A 19,111-nucleotide genomic window follows, 5' to 3' on the forward strand; every position below is an offset into this window, starting at 1 on the left:
GGAGAAGAGGAAGGAAGAAAGGAGGAAGGAAGAGAGGAGGAAGAAGTAATTTTGGACTTAGAATTTATAGCAGATGAAGGGCAAGTGGCGGAAGAACAATTTGGCGAATTGAAAGAAGGTGGATTGATGGATGAAGGAGGAGTCGAAGATGATGGGGAGGTGGTGGAAGAAGGAGGAGTGATAGAAGATGATGGGGAGGTGGTGGAAGAAGGAGGAGTGATAGAAGATGAAGAAATTGGGGATGTGGAAATTATCAGGCCATCAGGTCAGTGTCACCCCTATATTAATAGGGCCAAACATATGCAGATAGGCTGGAAACTATTTACATATTTTGAATGCCAATTTGTTTCTTTTTAGGGGATGAAGATGGTGTAGCACATTTTTCACGTGCAAGTGCTTCTATAATTGTACAGCAAGTAATGGAGTGCAGCACGGAAATGGACATTATGCGGGAAAGGATGCTAGTCATGGAGCAGAATGTGCGAAATGTCATTTCAGAGTGTAGCACGGAAATGGACAACATGCGCCAAAGGATGCTAGTCATCGAACAGAATTACAAAAATATCATTGACATGATGGGCCGTGTCAAAGACTGAACCACAGAAGCCCATCCCCCGCCCATCCCCCGCCCACAAAACCCTTTTTAATTTTTGTACTTTATAATACGCCAAAATTTCTAAATGCACACACAGTGTGCCAATATGTGCTATCTGCCATCACAGACTATCTATTATCTGTGCTTTGTGGGTACAAACCCCTCCTCGATCCTCAAGTAGTTGAGAGGAAGGGTTTGCTCCCACAAAACACAGACATTGATCACCCATGATGTCAGATAGCACATGTGGCCATTTGTCTGTTTAACCAATGACATTTGGCGAGTTTGCACTGAATGTGTGCCTTTAGAAATTTTGGCGTGTTCCAGTGTGAAAGCACACCATCCATGACTGACTGCTGTTCTTTTTTTTAATTTTTGTTTGGTGTTGATCTTTTTTGGTTTGTAAATGTTTACAGTTTCAGATCACAAAACGAACAAGAAATCTCACCTAAAGAAATAAGTTAACGAATTTTCTTTAAAAAAAAAAAAAAATTTTTGTTGTGTTAAAATCTTGGTGAAAAAATTATACACAAACAAATACAAAGCCAAAAAATGTTTTGTATAAAAACAATACCCAAACATTTCTAAATGTAAATAAATGTCTTCGAAACAAATACCAAAAAAAAATAAAAAATACCCTAAAAAATTTCAACATAAATTAGTCTGGGTTATTGAAAACCAAACTAAATAAGAACTTTAATTTTGAACCAAAGTCTAAAAAAATTATGTTTAGAAGTGTGTATATATATATATATATATATATATATATATATATATATATATATATATATCTATATATCTATATCTATCTCTAGAGATAGATATATAGGAGACAAGCCCAAAAATTCTTGCGTATAGTTTCAGTGACATTATTCTTACATTGTGTTTCGATCAGTATTATTGCTAATCACTGTCAATAAAGACAAAAAAATTAATAATTCAAAGCCAATATTTTGTACCAAAAATTTGCAGGAAATGTTTTCAGCCAAAAAATAAACATTTCTTGTTACAAAATGACTAAAATAAAAATTTTTTATTGTGACATCAAAAGCAGAAAAATGAGTGGCTTCTTATTTCTAGACTGAATACCCAGTTAGTAGATGAGTGAATAATGTGCAAATGTGGTTAGTTAATACATCTGAGTACGTAAATCTGGCACTAGAAGTGCACTATTTTTGGAGAGAACCTGGAAGACAGAAAAATAGAGAAAAAGCAGTAATGACAAACAACTGGATAAAGTCCAATGGTCTAATTATTTATTAGTTGTGAGAATATTCCTTTCTTTGGGGGGCCGAATTAGAAAGAAATATGATCTGGCATAGCAATGGCCCCCCGACCCATGAAGTACTCAACATATTTGTCGCGTACCTCACGAGCAGATTGGGGGGCCAAGCCAGCGCGACCAGTGTCCAGGCCAGGAATGTTCTCTGAGGGTAGTCCTGCCTCAGAGCCCATGGAGGCTAGGTACGTCTGGGAGTGCCTGCGTAGAAAATTGTGCAAAATGCAGCAGGCAAATATAATGGTGTTCAATTTATATTCCGCCAAATGTATCGATGTCAGGAACAGGCGGAACCGGTTGCTGAGGATCCCAAAGGCATTCTCGACTACCCTCCGAGCCCTGGACAACCAAAAATTGAACACACTCCTCTCTGAGGTGAGGGTCCTCTGGGGAAAAGGCCGCATTAGGTGAGGTCCAAGGCCGAAAGCCTCGTCCGCTAGGAACACAAACGGAAGTCCTTCCACATTATCTTCATCTGGTGGCAATGCCAGACCACCAGTTTGGAGACGATCATAGAAATCAGTCCGTGCGAACACTCCCCCATCTGACATCCGGCCGTTCTTCCCCACGTCACATATAGAAACTCATACTGTGCCGACACCACCGCCATCAACACGATACTATGATAACCCTTGTAATTATAATAGTAGGACCCCGAGTGGGGTGGGGGCACAATGCGGACGTGTTTCCCATCTATTGCTCCACCGCAGTTAGGAAAATCCCACCGCTCGGCAAATTGGGAAGCCACAGACTGCCATTCCTGTGGTGTGGAGGGTAGCTGTGGGGACAAACAAAAAAAGAGATTTAGTACTTTGGCACATAAACATTGCAAACATAATCCTACAAGCATCCTTGTGCAACTTTACATTTTTAAAATAGCATTTACAAATTATGAAGGGAGAATTTCGGGCCACAAATATATAGGCCCACTTAATTAATAAGAGACTCCACAGCCCAATGATGGGGACAAAAACACTTTGAAGGGGGGGGGGGGGGGGGTTTAAACAGTTTTTAGAAAACAAAAAAAAAAAAAAAAAGTGGCAAGGTGGGGGTTGGCCCGAAGATAGCATGCTGGACAGGTTAATATTGGGTTAAATCAAAATATGCAGGTAGGCCAAAATAAAAAGAACATGTAAAAGCTGATATCAACATGCATAGGGAGAAAAGGGAACGTTAGTTAAACACACAGCATATCTGGGAAATAAAATAAAAAGTTAGTTTGCCACATTATTAAAGACACATTGGGGTGGATTTACTAAAAGAAAACCCACTCTGCACTACAAGTGCACTTGAAAGTGAAGTCGCTGTAGATCTGAGGTGAAGCTCTGAAATGTGGGGAAGCTCTGCTGATTTTATAATCCAATCATGTGCAAGCTAAAATGCTATTATTTATTTTTCTTGCATGTCCTCCTCAGATCTACAGCAACTGCACTTCCTAGTGTACTTGCAGTGCACTTGTAGTGTAACGTGGATTTGCCTTTAGTAAATAACCCCCATTGTGAGGTTAAAATGAGGAAACTTACCTTCATATACTCCTCGTGCATAACTTTAATGATGGCAGCACACGTGTCCGGTATGATGACCCCAAGCGCCTGCGGAGAGATGCCTGTCGAGAACTTGAGGTCCTGCAGGCTCCTCCCAGTCGCCAGGTACCGCAACGTGGCAATAAGCCTCTGCTCGGCCGTGATGGCTTGGCGCATCACAGTGTCCTGCCTCGTGATATAGGGGACAGAAGTTCCAGCAGACTGTTTGAATACGGGGTCCGTCATGCGGAGAAAATTCCTATAGTCATTAGGATTATTCTCCTGATTTCCCTAAGCAGAGGCATATGAGAGAACTGGTCACGCTGGCGCAACCAATTCTTGGTCCAGAAACGCCTCCGCCCCCTGTTTCTGGCCAAAGTACTGGAATAATGAACATATCCAGCAGCCATCCCATAAACAGCACCAACTCGCGAAAATTGACGCTGCTGCTCCATCATGGCTTCAAACCGGCCGGCTGGTCAGTCAAGAACACACTCCAACAGAAAGCACAATCAAATCCAGCGGTACCTGCAAAGAACGCACGACACACAGATACGAGCGCACAGTACGAATCTGCAAAGCAGAACGAACTGCACGCCTGTACCCGAATGCCAACTACGTACCCACAAGCACACGCACTGAACGAGAAAATACTACCTGCTAAAGCCTGGAGACCGAGAAGCGCGAATCAGCTCTAACCAAACCTTCACTAACACGAGCAAAGCCGTAACTAGCAAAAGCGGAACAGAGGCGTCGCCATTGACTTTGGCCGTTCCCTTTATAGTGACGTCAAACGTGGATTACGTGCACGCGTTCAGGTCCGCAGGGAAATATCGTCCGCTGGTGTGTACAAGCCAGCGGGCCAAATGAAAAAACAGCCTTGTACGCCGGAAACAGCCCGTCGGACATTTCGAGCGAACATGTTTGGTCGTGAGTACTCGGCCTTAGGCTGTAATCTCCCGCGGGCCGCTAGGTGTCGTCGCTTTGTTTTACACGTCGCATATGCAAATGAGGAGAACCGCCGATTCACGTCCGTACGCCCGCCCGTCGCTCTTTTTCAACGTCGTTTGCGTTCGGCTTTTTCCGGCGGAGAGCTACTCCTGCTATATGAGGGGTAGCTAATGTTAAGTATGGCCGCCGTTCCCGCGCCGAGATTCAAAATTTTTACGTCGTTTGCGTAAGTCGATCGGGAATCCCGATGGCCGCAATTGACGTACCCGCCGCTAACAATGACGTCCTAGCGACGTCATTTGGAGCATGTGCACTGGTCTTTTTCGCCGGCGGCGCATGCGCAGTTAAATCGGCGCGGGAACGCGCCTGATTTAAATTGTACACTCCACCAAGCCGCGGAATTTGCATTCCGCCGGGGGGAGTTACGATCCAACAGTGCAATTTGCAAGGTAAGTGCTTTATGAATCATGCACTAGCCTCGGTAAAATTGCACCGGCGGATCGTAAACCAGGTAGATCTAGCGGATCTAAAGATCCGCTGAGCTACATGAATCCGGCCCAGAGGTTCTAACTAATCCCAATGCACATTTACAGTACACTGCAACTGCTAATACACTGCTGTTCTTTGAGGTGTGCTAGCAAAATTCAAGCAGGTCTAATTTTTGTCTGTTCAAATTAATAGGCTGCCCTAATGCAACACACATTAAGGTATGATGTAATGCATGTTCAGCATACCACAATTGACTGCCCTGGTATGAATAGATTGTTTTTAACAACCTCAGAACAAAACAAAATTGATGTCCTTTTTTTTCCCCACAAATAGAGCTTTCTTTTGGTAGTATTTGATCAACTCTGCGCTTTTTATTTTTTGCTCTATAAACAAAAAAGGCCAACATTTTGAAAAAAATGTTTTACTTCCTGCTATAAAACATTTCCAATAAAAAATTGAAAAAATCGAATTTCTTTATAAATTTAGGCCAATATGTATTCTGCTACATATTTCTGGTAAACACATTCCAAATAAGCGTATATTGATTGGTTTGCGCAAAAAGTTATAGGCCCGGATTCACATACATCGGCGCATATTTATGCGGGCGTAGCGTATCTAATATACGCTACGCCGACGCAGCGCACAGATGCAAGCACTGGATTCACAAAGCACTCGCTCCCACTCGCTCTTAAAGATACGCTGGGTTTCCTCGGCGTAAGCCAGCGTAGGTGGAAGTGGGCGTGAGCCATGCTAATGAGGCGTGACCCCATGCAAATGATGGATTGAGTGTCATAAAGATACGAATAACGTATGGCGCATGCGCCGTCCGGTGGACGCATCCTAGTGCGCATGCGCAGAATCACGTCGGAACTACTCCCTAAGATACGACGGATCACTGCCTACGACGTAAACGTAACCTACGCCCAGCCCTATTTGCGTACTACGTAAATGACAAAAGATACGACAGCTTGTGTTCCCTGGTCCATTCCTTTGCATGAGTTGCGCCTCCTATATGGGGAATAACTTTACGCTGGACATACGACTTACGCAAACTGCGTATATTATGCGCCGGGCGCAACTACGTTCGTGAATCGGCGTATCTCCCTCATTTGCATATTTGCATAGAAAATCTATGGGAGCGGCAAATGCGCTCAGCATAAATATGCGCCCACGATACGACGGCGTAGGAAAGTTACGCCGGTCGTAGGAAGCCTATTTTTAGGCGTATCTCAGATTGTGGGCACGGCGCATAGATACGACGGCGCATACTTACACTTACGCGGCGTATCTGGAGATACTTTTTATATATTTTTTACATGTAATCACGGCAAACAGCGATTTTTAGCGGGACTGAGACATTGCGACGGACAAATTTGACAGCAAGTGACGTTTTTGGGGGACCAGTGACACCAATACAGTGATCAGCGCTAAAAAAATGCACTGACACGGTATAAATTACACTGGCAGGGAAGGGGTTAACATCAGGGGCAATCAAGCATTAAAGGGGTTGTAAAGGTTTGTTTTTTATTTTTCAAAATTGGTTCCTTGAAGCTAGTCCATCGTTGGTTCACTTACCCTTTCCTTTGATTTCCCTTCTAATGGCCAGATTCAGGTAGGGCAGCGTAACTTTGTGCGGGCGTAGCGTATGGTATTTACGCTACGCCGCCGCAAGTTAGAGAGGCAAGTGCTGTATTCACAAAGCACTTGCGTCCTAAGTTACGGCGGCGTAGCGTAAATGTGCCGGCGTAAGCACGCCTAATTCAAATTAGGAAGAGGTGGGCGTGTTTTAGGGAAATTATGCATGACCCCACCTAAATGACGTTTTCAACGAACGGCGCATGCGCCATCCGTGGACGTATCCCAGTGCGCATGCGTCGGATAGAATGCCTAAGATACGTCGAACACTGCCTACGACGTGAACGTAACTTACGCACAGCCCTATTCGCGTACGACTTACGCAAACAACGTAAAAAGATAGGCTTGTTCCGACGTCCATACCTTGCATGGGCTGGGCCACCTAGGGAGCAGCTTTATCTTTACGCCGGCGTATCTCTTACGTAAACAGCGTAACTAATTGCGACGGGCGCACATACGTTCGTGAATCGGCGTATCTTGCTCATTTGCATATTCAACGCGGAAAACAACGGAAGCGCCACCTAGCGGCCAGCGTAAATATGCACCCTAAGATACGACGGCGTAGGAGACTTGCGCTGCTCGTATCTTAGCCTAATTTAAGCGTATCTGGTTTCCAGAATACGCTTAAATTTACGACGGCGTAGATTCGGAGTTACGACGCCGTAACTCTCTCTGAATCTAGCTATACATTTTTTTTTCTTTGTCTGAATTTCTCACTTCCTGTTTCTCCTCAGTAAGCTTGCCCCCTGTTCTGGCTGGGGGTCAGTCAGCCAGAACACCTTACTGGGGTGGAACAGGAAGTGAGAAATTCAGACAAAGAAAACAAAGAAGAAAAACATTTAGAAGGGAAATGGAAGGAAAAGGTAAGTGAACCAGCAATGCACTAGCTTAAAGGAACCTATTTAAAAAAAAAAAAAAAAAAACCTTTACAACCACTTTAAATGTGTTCCCTATGTGCACTTTCACTAAAGGTAAACAGAGATCCATGTTTCTGCTTAGCAGAAACATGAGATCTCAATTTTCCTGTCAGAACAGTGGTCTGCCTTGTTTACATAGGCAGACCGCCAATCTGCGCTCTCTACGAGCAATTGCGGCCGCTGGGCATACGGATTGGCTCCCGCCATGTCCAATCACAGCAGAAGCGGGCTCCGCCGGTGCTTGCCCAAGAGCTGAAGACAATAATCACGTACAGTAACGTAATTTTGTGCTAAAGGACCACCTTGCCACAGTAAATGTACATGGAGTGGTGCTTAAAACATTTAATTTAGATGGTCTCTAAAATGCAGTCATTAGTATTTACGGTACCCAACAAAGAAGTTTTGAGCTTATCTTCAAAATCCTTTCTGTAGCTCAACGCTACTTTTTTGGATAGAATCGGAATGGATTAGAAGCCTTTGTTGGGCTTTTATGGCTGTAGCATTCTCATCCAGAGGATATCGTTAATTTTCTTGTTCTGGTAATGATGATCCTCACAAGAGAATTTCTGTAACTCTCCAGGGGCACAATTAAATACACATTTTTAAAAGTGGAAAAGGTTAGAGCCTCTGTCAGTGTTTTATTGCAGCCTACATTCCTATTGGCCCTAGGAAAGTATTAATATTTAATGCCTGCAAATGCCTGACAAGTAAAGCACTGAAAGGTATGGCATGGTGCAATTAATAAAAGTTCTAATAGATTATTTCATGTGACTTCCAATCTTTAAAAGAATAATGTCCTCCAATGGGTCACCTTTCTAGTATTTCACAAAACCCACACTGAGTGAATGACTATTGCTGGCCTCCTCCTAAAAAATGCTGGCTGTCTGGCTTTCTTTAACTTACTTTGAGAAACTGACCAAGAACAAAAAAAAAAAAATTGAAATGTGATTTGCATAGTTGAAGCCAGAGAGTCAGCATGATAGGAAGGGAACTAGCATTTTTCAGAGGAGCAGTCAGCAATGGCAACTCAGAGCAATGGTCTCTCAGCATAGATTTTGTCCTAGGGCCAGTCACACACCAGAACGCAGTTCCGTTCAGTTCCGTGTGCTTTTTTTCTGCACAAAATGCATGCAGGGTGTTTTCCATGTATTCCAATGGCTCTAGTTCACACCATGCAGTCAGTTTCCGGTCAGTTTCCTTCACCAGAAACTGACTGCATGTTGTGAACTAGAGCCAACTAGAGCCATTGGAATACATGGAGAACTTGAATTTTTAGTGCAGAACAAATGCACACAAACTGTACGACTGCGTCTAGGTGAACTGACCCTAAAGGGTTTTCAGCTTTACCTTGGAATATAAGCAACTTAAAGTGTATGTCCACCCAAAAAACTTTTTTATTTTTTAGATTTGGATTACAGTGGGGAGGGCTTAGAATCCCTTTCAACTTTTACTGCAATCTGGGGCTCCATTAGAATGATTTACTCACATTTCCATGTCCTATTAAACAATGTTTTACCAGACAGGTTGTAAGAGTAACTCAATTTTTTCATGTTATTGTTCACCATAAATGGGCCCAATTCCTCTGCGCCTTGAGGATACTTTGACTAATGCCTCGTACACACAACCAGTTTTCCCGTCGGAAAACTGCAGTGACAGCTTTTGGCCAGGGAAAACTGGCCTGTGTATGCTCCATGGCAGTTTTCCCGAGAGGGAAAAAATGAGAACATGTTCTCTCTTTTTTTCTTGCCGCGATTCCCGGTGGTCTTTTCCCCCGCAGTTTTTCTATGGGAAACACTGCAGTGGAGCATACACACGGCCAGGTTCCAGCCAAAGTTCTCATGGCAGTTTTCCTGCCAGGAAAACCGACCGTGTGTAGGGGGAACAAAGCTGCCGATGCCGGTTCTTGGCTTTCCCTCGGGTTTCCCCGGCGGTAAAAAGTCTGCCGGGAAACCCAATTCGTGTGTATGAGGCATTAGCCAGAAATCCATTATACAGGGCTAACCACACCCTTAAATCACCCTGTCTCTTCCCTTTTCTAAACACGCTCCTAAGGAACATCACTCTGCTGCAGTGTTTTTTTTCTTCAACCTATTGACCTTCCCTGTGTTCTGCTGAGACTTTTACCTTTGAAGTTGTTCATGCACTTGGAAACCACTCCCAACCTTTTTTTTTTTTTTTTTGACCTAACAGCCAGTATATGCAAGAATAACTCCAGGCCGCAGTTGAAACAAAGCCTTGAGATGCCTACAGGTAGGATATCCTACCTGCTTTAGTTTCTTCAGTTTTTTATTCAAGCAAAGCAGTAGTAAAAACCTTCAGCCACTCCCTTTGTCTGTAATCTGGTGATCCTGGAACACACATGCTTGGAATGCTGGAGTTCACCTCCTTGCTACTTTTTCACAAAACCTCATATGTAAACATTTTAATAGTAAGGCCACCATGCAGAATCATCCCTTTTAGGAAGTCTGAACGTGAGTAAAAGGATACAAGCTTCAGGAAATACCCTCCCTACCTAACTTTTAGATGTTTTGTGTATGCCATGGACCATAGGTGTGCGCAGACCTATTGCATTAGAGTGTGCACACCCAAAACACACACTACCGATCGCGTCCCGGTGTTCATTCAGAAAGGCAAGGGGCCAGCAAATTACATATTTACTGGCCCCCTTCCCCACTCCTAAAACATCCCAGCAGCAATAGCCAATAGGAGAGAAGACTCAAGCTGGCAGCGCTGCAAGAGGAAAGATGGGAGCCAGGGCAGTAGGGGGAATCAGTGCTGCACAGGGTGATTAGGGTGTGCCTGGGCACACCTGGCACACCCTGTGCGCACGCCTATGGCCATGGATGCTGTGGATTACATAGTGTGCTGGAATGCATTAGTAGCTTGCTGACGTTTATACTTTCAACTTGCTGCCTGGAATTGGTCTACTATTTATTGCATATTAGGGTATATTTGTTGTTGTTTGAAACTAAAATGGTGCACATTGAAATAACCACCTCTTGCTTAGAAATAAATCCCTCAAGTGTGTGAGAACTCTTGCATCACCACCATACACAAGCATACCAATGCAGGATAAAAACCTGATGTTTTTAATTTTACATCCCAGTATGTGAATAAGAAGAAAAAAGAAAACAAATGTAGTTGGAGACCATTTGCATATAAATATTTTTTTTCTTTATCCTCCCGCAGGGAGAAGAGAGGAAAAAAAATTACATTTACTCATGCAAAAAATGTAAAACCAGGGAAAGTATAAGCGTCTTATTGCAAAGATCCCATTTTGCCGTAAAAATATGTTTTATTGCACCTATTCATCGCTTAGAAAGTTGTGAACCACTTCAAAGTCTCTCAGAATGCTGTTGTTATTTACTTTTTTGCTTAGGCAATTTTTTACTATGGTTTTCTTAACTATATTATTCTTTTCCACTTCTTTTCCTCTCTGGTTTACTGTGATGTTGTCATCATTTAAAGCTGAGGTAAAAATTGTAGACTTGTCTTCTCCCGTGACTTGTTCTCGATTCGGAATGCTGGCTTGTGCTTTCCATAAATACCTAAAGGAACATTGGATGGCGTTCCTTCAGCAGGATTACATTTGATTGACGGAGCCCTCTAGTGGCAGTTTCTCATTCCAAATTCGATGGGTTTTATAAGACGCACTGGAAAGTGTTAGGCAATAAAAGAAGGCCCAATTAAAAAAGGAGTAAAACAATAAAAAACAGGGAAATTCCTACATGAAAACAACTGACCAAAATCTTTGAAAGGCCAGCTCCTTATGAACCAGAACTCACTCTGATTTTCAGCCAAACAAATCTTTCATCTTTCCCCTTTGTCGATACCATGACAACATGGCAGCATCAGTAGTAGCTAGTTAAGGATAGCAGCGTACCATTATCTATCAATAATTAAAGACATTTCTCATACTGTTGTCACTCTCATCACCACCTCTCTGTTGGAATTTGTGCTATTTCGATGTTCATTAGGCCGCAGGTGGCTGAGGATGTGTAGAATTGTATAACCACAGTGATGGTTTAATATAGTCCTAACCCTCTGGCTCCGCCCAGGGCCTCTGTCATTGTGAGAGGAATGGTTCGTCCGTGAATTCCTTCCCCCAAGCTTTGTAGTCCCAGTTAAAGGTTCCCCAAGGTCCTTAGTTTTGTCATAGTTCAGAACTTTCCACTGTTGATTGACAGCTTGCCATCGCTTGAAGATCCGATATACAGATGAGCCTTCATGGATTATGAGACCTGTTGCAAGATAAGAAGAACATATTGAAGAACTACCAAATATGCAAATGACTTTATTAAGACATATCAGCCTGGATGTCACATCACTTGCCCAAACTCAACCTATCCAAAACCAAACTCATGATATTTCCTCCCCCACATACCACTTCCCCTGATTTCTCTGTTAAAAATCAACGGCTCAACTATCAAACCCCCCCCCCCCCCCCCCAAGCCAAGGTGTAATCCTGAAATATGAACTAGCCTTTCGGCCCCACAACCAATCGCCGTCCAAAGCTTGCAGCCTCAACCTCCGCAAAGATACGCCCCTTCCTAACCAATGTCACCACAAAACTTCTAATCCACTCCCTGGTCATCTCTCACCTCAACTACTGCAACTCCCCCCTCATTAACTTACCTCTAAATAGGCTATCCCCCCTTCAGTCTATCATCAATGCTGCTGCCAGGCTCATCCACCTTACAAACCACTCTGCATCTGCCTCCCCTCTCTGCCAATCAATCAAATTGGTTGCCACACAACCAATAAATTAAATTCAGGATAACAACAGTAACTTACAAAGCCATCCACAACCTGGCCCCCAGCTACATCACTTAACCTGGTCTCAAAATACCAACCAAATCGTCCTCTTCTCTCCTCCTAAGACGTCCTACACTCTAGCTCCCTTGTCATCTCATCCCATGCTCGCCTCCAGGACTTTTTTCGAGCCTCTCCCATCCTCTGGAATGCTCTACCCCAATATGTCCAACTATCTCCTACTTTGTCTACTTTCAGACGATCCCTGAAAACTCATCCCTTCAGAGAAGCAGAGAAGGCTATCTGGCCCCCCACCTAAAAACTGTACATTTATTTTCTCCATAAGCGCCCCCCCCCCCCCAGTTATTGCCTTGTGTATCTCTTGGCCCTCCCTCTTAAATTGTAAGCTCTAACGAGCAGGACCCTCTGTTTTCTACTGTATTAAAGTGTATTGTATTTGTACTGTCTACCCCAAGTTGTAAAGTGCTGCGTAAACTACACTGGTATTTCCTTAAAGTAAAACATGACAATCCTCTTTCTATTCTATCTATTAGAACCTGTCAGTGCATATAGAACATTGTAGGTCTTTAATTGCTCTCTCATGTCACAGCAACCCCTAGATAGCAGCTGTGAAAACTCAGTAAAAAATGTATTTTATCTTCAGAAGTCTCCAAATAAGGAGGAGATATGCCGCCGTATCTTCTTGCTGAATCTAGCCCAATGTGTCTACAAACTATGGGATAGTTTTAGCGACTTTTTAATATATTTTTTACATGTAATCATGGCAAACAGCGATTTTTAGCGGGACTGAGACATTGTGACGGACAAATCTGACACCAAGTGACATTTTTGGGGGACCAGTGACACCAATACAGTGATCAGCGCTAAAAAAATGCACTGACACGGTATAAATGACACTGGCAGGGAAGGGGTTAACATCAGGGGCAATCAAAGCATTAAAGGGGTTGTAAAGGTTTGTTTTTTATTTTCGAAATAGGTTCCTTGAAGCTAGTGCATTGTTGGTTCACTTACCTTTTCCTTCGATTTCCCTTCTAAATGTTTTTTTTCTTTGTCTGAATTTCTCACTTCCTGTTTCTCCTCAGTAAGCTTTCCCCCTGTTCTGGCTGGGGGTCAGTCAGCCAGAACACCTTACTGAGGAGGAACAGGAAGTGAGAAATTCAGACAAAGAAAACAACGAAGAAAAACATTTAGAAGGGAAATTGAAGGAAAAGGTAAGTGAACCAACAATGCACTAGCTTAAATGAACCTATTTGTAAAATAATAAAAAAAAAACTTTACAACCCCTTTAAATGTGTTCCCTATGTGCACTTTGACTAAAGGAAAACAGAGATCTCAATTTTCCTTTCTGTCAGAACAGTGGTCTGCCTTGTTTACATAGGCAGACTGCCAATCTGCCTCTCTACAAGCAATCGCGGCCACTGGGCACACGGATTGGCTCCCGCCATGTCCAGTCAAAGCAGAAGCGTGGCGGTGCCTGCCCAAGAGCCAAAGACAATAATCACGTACAGTAACGTAATTTTGTGCTAAAGGACCACCTTGCCACAGTAAATGTACATGGGGTGGTCCTCAAGCAGTTAATTTAGATGGTCTCTAAATGCAGTCATTAGTATTTACGGTACCTAACAAAGAAGTTTTGAGCTTATCTTCAAAATCCTTTCTGTAGCTCAATGCTACTTTTTTTAGTAGATCCCGCAATAACTCGTGGCAGACCTCTGCAATGTCTCCTGGGAACAATGACAAAATCTCCCAGGAGACATTGCGGCATCGAGGAAGTGACGGAATACCCGCACACTACCGGATGAATCCATATACAGGAAGCGGCCAGTAACAAAGGATTACTAAGGTTCGCCTGCTCCTGACAGTGACTCGAGCTGGGCATCAACGCTTAGTGAAGGATTGGCTCGGGCGGCTCGGCTGCTCTAGTCCTGCAAAAGGGAATTGCGTTCCTGTTGTGAAAAAAGTGCAGGGATGCCGTTCCCACGCGTTCCCGCAGGACTTGAGCCCTGATTTGTTCCTTTATTACATGTACCTTAACTGGGTGTTCTGCTAATCAAATTAAGGAAATAAGTAAATCAGCACCAGTGGAACGTATCAGTGTTGCCAGTGATGTAGATCTGATGGAAAGTCATTTATTAACCCTTATGGGAAAGCACATTTGGCCTGACTGTTTTTACAGGGGTCCATGCGATAAGGTGAGTGGCTAGTGTCATCAGTGGTGGAGATTCTGCACGTTGTCACCTGCATGGGTAAACACCCTTTGGAACTTGCCTGTGCCTATGAACTTTTTTTTGATTGACATTTAATATTTTCTTACTTGCACTAACTTTTTATACAGTGTATCTGTTTGCTTGTACCTCAGATAGGAAAGCAGATACTCACTCAACAGCCACAAAGGCTGTCGGGACTTGTAATTTCCTATCCACAGAGGACTGTGAATTAATTGATGTGGCTGGGCGGGTGGGGAATATACGGAGCAACGAAATATGTTGGAAGGAGCTTAACCACTTGCTTACTGGGCACATATACCCCCCTCCTGCCCAGGTGAAATTTCAGCTTTCGGCACTGCATCGCTTTAACTAACAATTGCGCGGTCGTGCGACGTGGCTCCCAAACAAAATTGACGTCCTTTTTTCCCCACAAGTAGAGCTTTCTTTTGGTGGTATTTGATCGCCTGTGCGGTTTTTATTTTTTGCGCTATAAACAAAAAAGTGAGACAATTTTGAAAAAAATACAATATTTTTTACTTCTTGCTATAATAAATATCCCAATTTAAAAAAAAAAAAAACATTTTTTTTTCTCAGTTTAGGCCGATACGTATTCTTCTACATATTTTTGGTAAAAAAAAAAAAAAAATCGCAATAAGCGACTGGTTTGCGCAAAAGTTATAGCGCTTACAAAATAGGGGACAGAATTTTTTTTTTTTAATTATTTTTTTTTACTAGAAATGGCGGCGATCTGCGATTTTTAATGGGACTGCGACGTTATGGCGGACACATCGGACACTTTTGACACATTTTTGGCGCCATTCACATTTATACTGCGATCAGTGCTATAAATATGCACTAATTACAGTATAAATGTGACTGGCATTGAAGGGGTTAACACTAGGGGGTGAGGAAGGGGTTAAATGTATCCCTGCTTAGTGTTCTAACTGTAGGTGGAGGGGGGGGTGACTGGGGGGGTGACCGATCTGTGTCTCTATGTACAAGAGACACAGATCCGTCTCCTCTCCAGAGACAGCACCGCTGTCTCTGTGTAAAACGGCAATGAGAGATGATCTCATATGTTTACATATGAGATCCTCTCTCATTGGCCGCACAGATCGCCTCGCGAACGGCCACTCTGATTGGCCGTTCGCGGCGATCTGTAATTGGCTGTGTCCGAGGGACACGGCCAACACAGATTTTCCCCGCAGCGCGCTCTGCAGCGCGCGCGGGGACCGCCCTAAGGGGCGGACGTCAATTGACGGCAGTTTGGAGATTGGGATCCGCACTGTAGCCGTCAATTGACGGCAGGCGGATCCCAAGTGGTTAAAGGGGTTGTAAAGACAAAAATATTTTCCTCTTAAATTGAAGTCTGACAGTAGCTGATAAAGTAAAAAGTAATGTTTTGCATTATAACTAGTTTGATACCTGTTGAAATCGAGTTGTTTTATTGACCTCCAGCACTCCTGAATCATTATTCTCACTGACTTCCTGGTTTGCGGTGCGCATTCATTCTTGCTACATCACGGCCTAATGGGAACTACAGTTCCCATTAGGCTTAGCCTCCATGCCTGTGAGGGATAAGAGAGCATCTTCACGCAGGACTGTAGTCATAGGGAGGGGGTGAGCACATTCTGCTTTCCACCATGCAAAACGGCTCAGATACTGGTGGAAAGCAAGAAGAGGAGAGACAGGAAATGGCATTTTCAAACCTGGATTACTGTATTTTGGAGGTCAAAAGGAAAAACGAGGTAAGTGATATTTAAATGCTCTTGCTTACAGCAATAAATTGATCTAATAAAAAACAAACCTTTAGTGTTCCTTTAACCACTTCCAGACCTTAGGTGTTTTTCAGATTCGGTGTTTGCAAGACTAAAACATTTTTTTCTGCTAGAAAATTACTTAAAACCCCCAAACATTATATATTTTTTTTTTCTAACACCCTAGAGAATAAAATAGTGGTCATTCCAATACTTTTTGTCACACCGTATTTGCGCAGCGGTCTTACAAGCGCACTTTTTTTGGAAAAAATTCACTTTTTTGAATTAAAAAATAAGACAACAATAAATTTGGCCCAATTGTTTTATATATTTTGAAAGATAATGTTACGCCGAGTAAAATGATGCCCAACATGTCACGCTTAAAAATTGCGCCCGCTCGTGGCATGGCGTCAAACTTTTACCCTTAAAAATCTTGATAGGCGACGTTTAAAAAATTCTACAGGTTGCATTTTTTGAGTTACAGAGTAGGCCTAAGGCTAAAATTATTGCTCTCGCTCTAACGATCGCGGCGATACCTCACTTGTGTGGTTTGAATACCGTTTTCATATGTCGGCGCTACTCGCGTATGCGTTCGCTTCTACGCGCGAGCTCGTCGGGACGGGGCGCTTTAAAAAAATTTTTTTTTGCTTTTCGCATTTATTTTTATTTATTTTAGAATTTTTAACACTGAAAAAAAAAAAAAAAAAAAAATTATCACTTTTATTCCTATTACAAGGAATGTAAACATCCCTTGTAATAGAAAAAAGCATGACAGGTCCTCTTAAATATGAGATCTGGGGTCAAAAAGACCTCAGATCTCATATTTGGGCTTAAATGCAAAAAATAAAAAATGTCATTTTTTCAAATGACCAAAAAAAAAATTTGTCTCTTTAAGAGGCTGGGCGGGACTGACGTTTTGACGTCACTTCCGCCCAGCCGAGCTATGGGGACGGGCGAAGGAGATTTTTCCTTCAGTCCCGTCCCCGCTCACCAGCCGACAGCATCCGATCGCCTCCGCCGCTACCGACGGCTCCGGTAAGCGGCGGAGAGCACGGGAGAGCGGCGGGAGGGGGGGGGGCCCCTCTCCCGCCACCGATAACGGCGATCTCGCGGTGAATCCGCCGCGGAGACCGCCATTATCGGATTCCAGACCGCGCACCCTAAAGATGGATACCTCGGTTGTGACAGCAGCTGCTGCCGTTACCGAGATATCCGTCTTTAAAAATAGGACGTACATCGTCGTGCGCAGGTCTGGAAGTGGTTAAGCCTGACATCATCACACATAATGCATAATGCATAATGTGCATTCTTTTATTTATTTTCTTTCCCAATTTGTTGTGCGTTCTGCCTGTCTCTGTTGAGTCTGACTGCAAGTACCCCGTAGTGCCCCAAAAATATGATTACAAGAAAGTGCTATAGTGGCTGCGTTGTATTAATTATTTGAGGAGACGGGGTAAAATGTGGGATACCCCTAGAGTCACTGGAGCTGCCTAGTGATGGAGATTGCTGATCCATTAATTTACTCAATACAAGCTGCATTGACCTCCTATAGCGTAGAGGTCTTTGGTCTCTGTTCTTCATGACATCACTTTGGCTGTGGTTTATGGACTTTGAGCATGACTTTTTGGTTTATTTTATACTATTTAATATAATACATTATTAGTTTATTTAATTGATATTTTGGGGGTGCTGTTACATAGCAATTGTTTTATTTTAACCACTTGCCGCCCGCCAATGACATATTGACGGCGGCAAAGTGGTTGTCTGATCCTGACCGGACGTCATATGACGTCCTCAGGATTCTGAGCCGCTGCGCGCCCCCGGGGGCGCGCATCGCGGCGATCGTTGTTGCGGGGTGTCAGTCTGACACCCCGCAACACCGATCTTGGTAAAGAGTCTCTCACGGAGACTCTTTACCACGTGATCAGCCGTGTCGAATCACGGCTGTTCACGGTGTAAACAGGAAAAGCCGTTGTCGGCTCTTCCTCACTCGCGTCTGACAGACGCGAGTAGAGGAGAGCCGATCTGCGGCTCTCCTGACAGGGGGGGTTCGCGCTGATTGTTTATCAGCGCAGCCCCCCCTCGGATCGCCACATGGACCACCAGGGATGCCCACCCTGGACCACCAGGGTGGGCAAAAAAAAAAAAAAAAAAGTCTGTAAAAAAAAAAAAAAAAAAAAGTCTGTCAAAAAAAAAAAAAAAGCATTAAAAAAAAAAAGATGCCAATCAGTGCCCACAAATGGGCACTGACTGGCAACATAGCTAAATCAGTGCCACCCTACAGTGTCCATCAGTGCCACCCCACAGTGCCCATCAGTGCCACCCCACAGTGCCCATCCATGCCCAGTGCCCACCTATCAGTGCCCATCTGTGCCACCCATAAGTAGCCATCAGTGCCACCCATAAGTGCTGCCCATGAGTGCCCATCTGTGCCGCCTATGAGTGCCCAGTGCCGCCCATCAGTGCCCATCAGTGCCGCCCATGAGTGCCCATCAGTGCCGCCCATGAGTGCCCATCAGTGCCGCCCATGAGTGCCCATCAGTGCCGCCTATGTGTGCCCATCAGTGCCGCCTATGTGTGCCCATCAGTGCCGCATACAAGCGCCGCCAATCAGTACCACCACATCTGTGCCCGTCAGTACTACCTCATCGATGCCCATCAGTGCCATCTTATCGGTGCCCATCAGTGCCGCCATATCAGTGCCCGTAATTGAAAGAAAACGTACTTATTTACAAAAAAATTAACAGAAAAAAATAAAAACATATTTTTTTTCAAAATTTTCAGTCTTTTTTTAGTTGTTGCGCACAAAAAAAAAAATCGCAGAGGTGATCAAATACCACCAAAAGAAAGCTCTATTTGTGGGGAAAAAAGGACGCCAGTTTTGTTTGGGTACAGTGTAGCATGACCGCGCAATTGCCATTCAAAGTGCGACAGTGCTGAAAGCTGAAAATTGGCTTGGGCGGGAAGGTGTATACGTGCCCTGTA

General features: G+C 43.7%; 1 protein-coding gene across 1 annotated transcript in view; it reads right to left on the bottom strand.

Annotated features, from left to right (window-relative positions):
* Positions 1-10,455: 10,455 nt before the first annotated feature.
* The window catches only part of MARCHF9 (membrane associated ring-CH-type finger 9), a 207,032-nt gene continuing 198,376 nt past the window's right edge, over positions 10,456-19,111 (bottom strand). The window contains exon 5 of the mRNA XM_040340865.1: positions 10,456-11,630. Coding sequence (XP_040196799.1) covers positions 11,302-11,630 — 329 coding nt within the window. The 3' untranslated portion in view covers positions 10,456-11,301. The remainder of the gene's footprint in view (positions 11,631-19,111) is intronic.

Source organism: Rana temporaria, chromosome 2, assembly GCF_905171775.1.
Source record: "Rana temporaria chromosome 2, aRanTem1.1, whole genome shotgun sequence".
Taxonomy (NCBI): domain Eukaryota; kingdom Metazoa; phylum Chordata; class Amphibia; order Anura; family Ranidae; genus Rana; species Rana temporaria.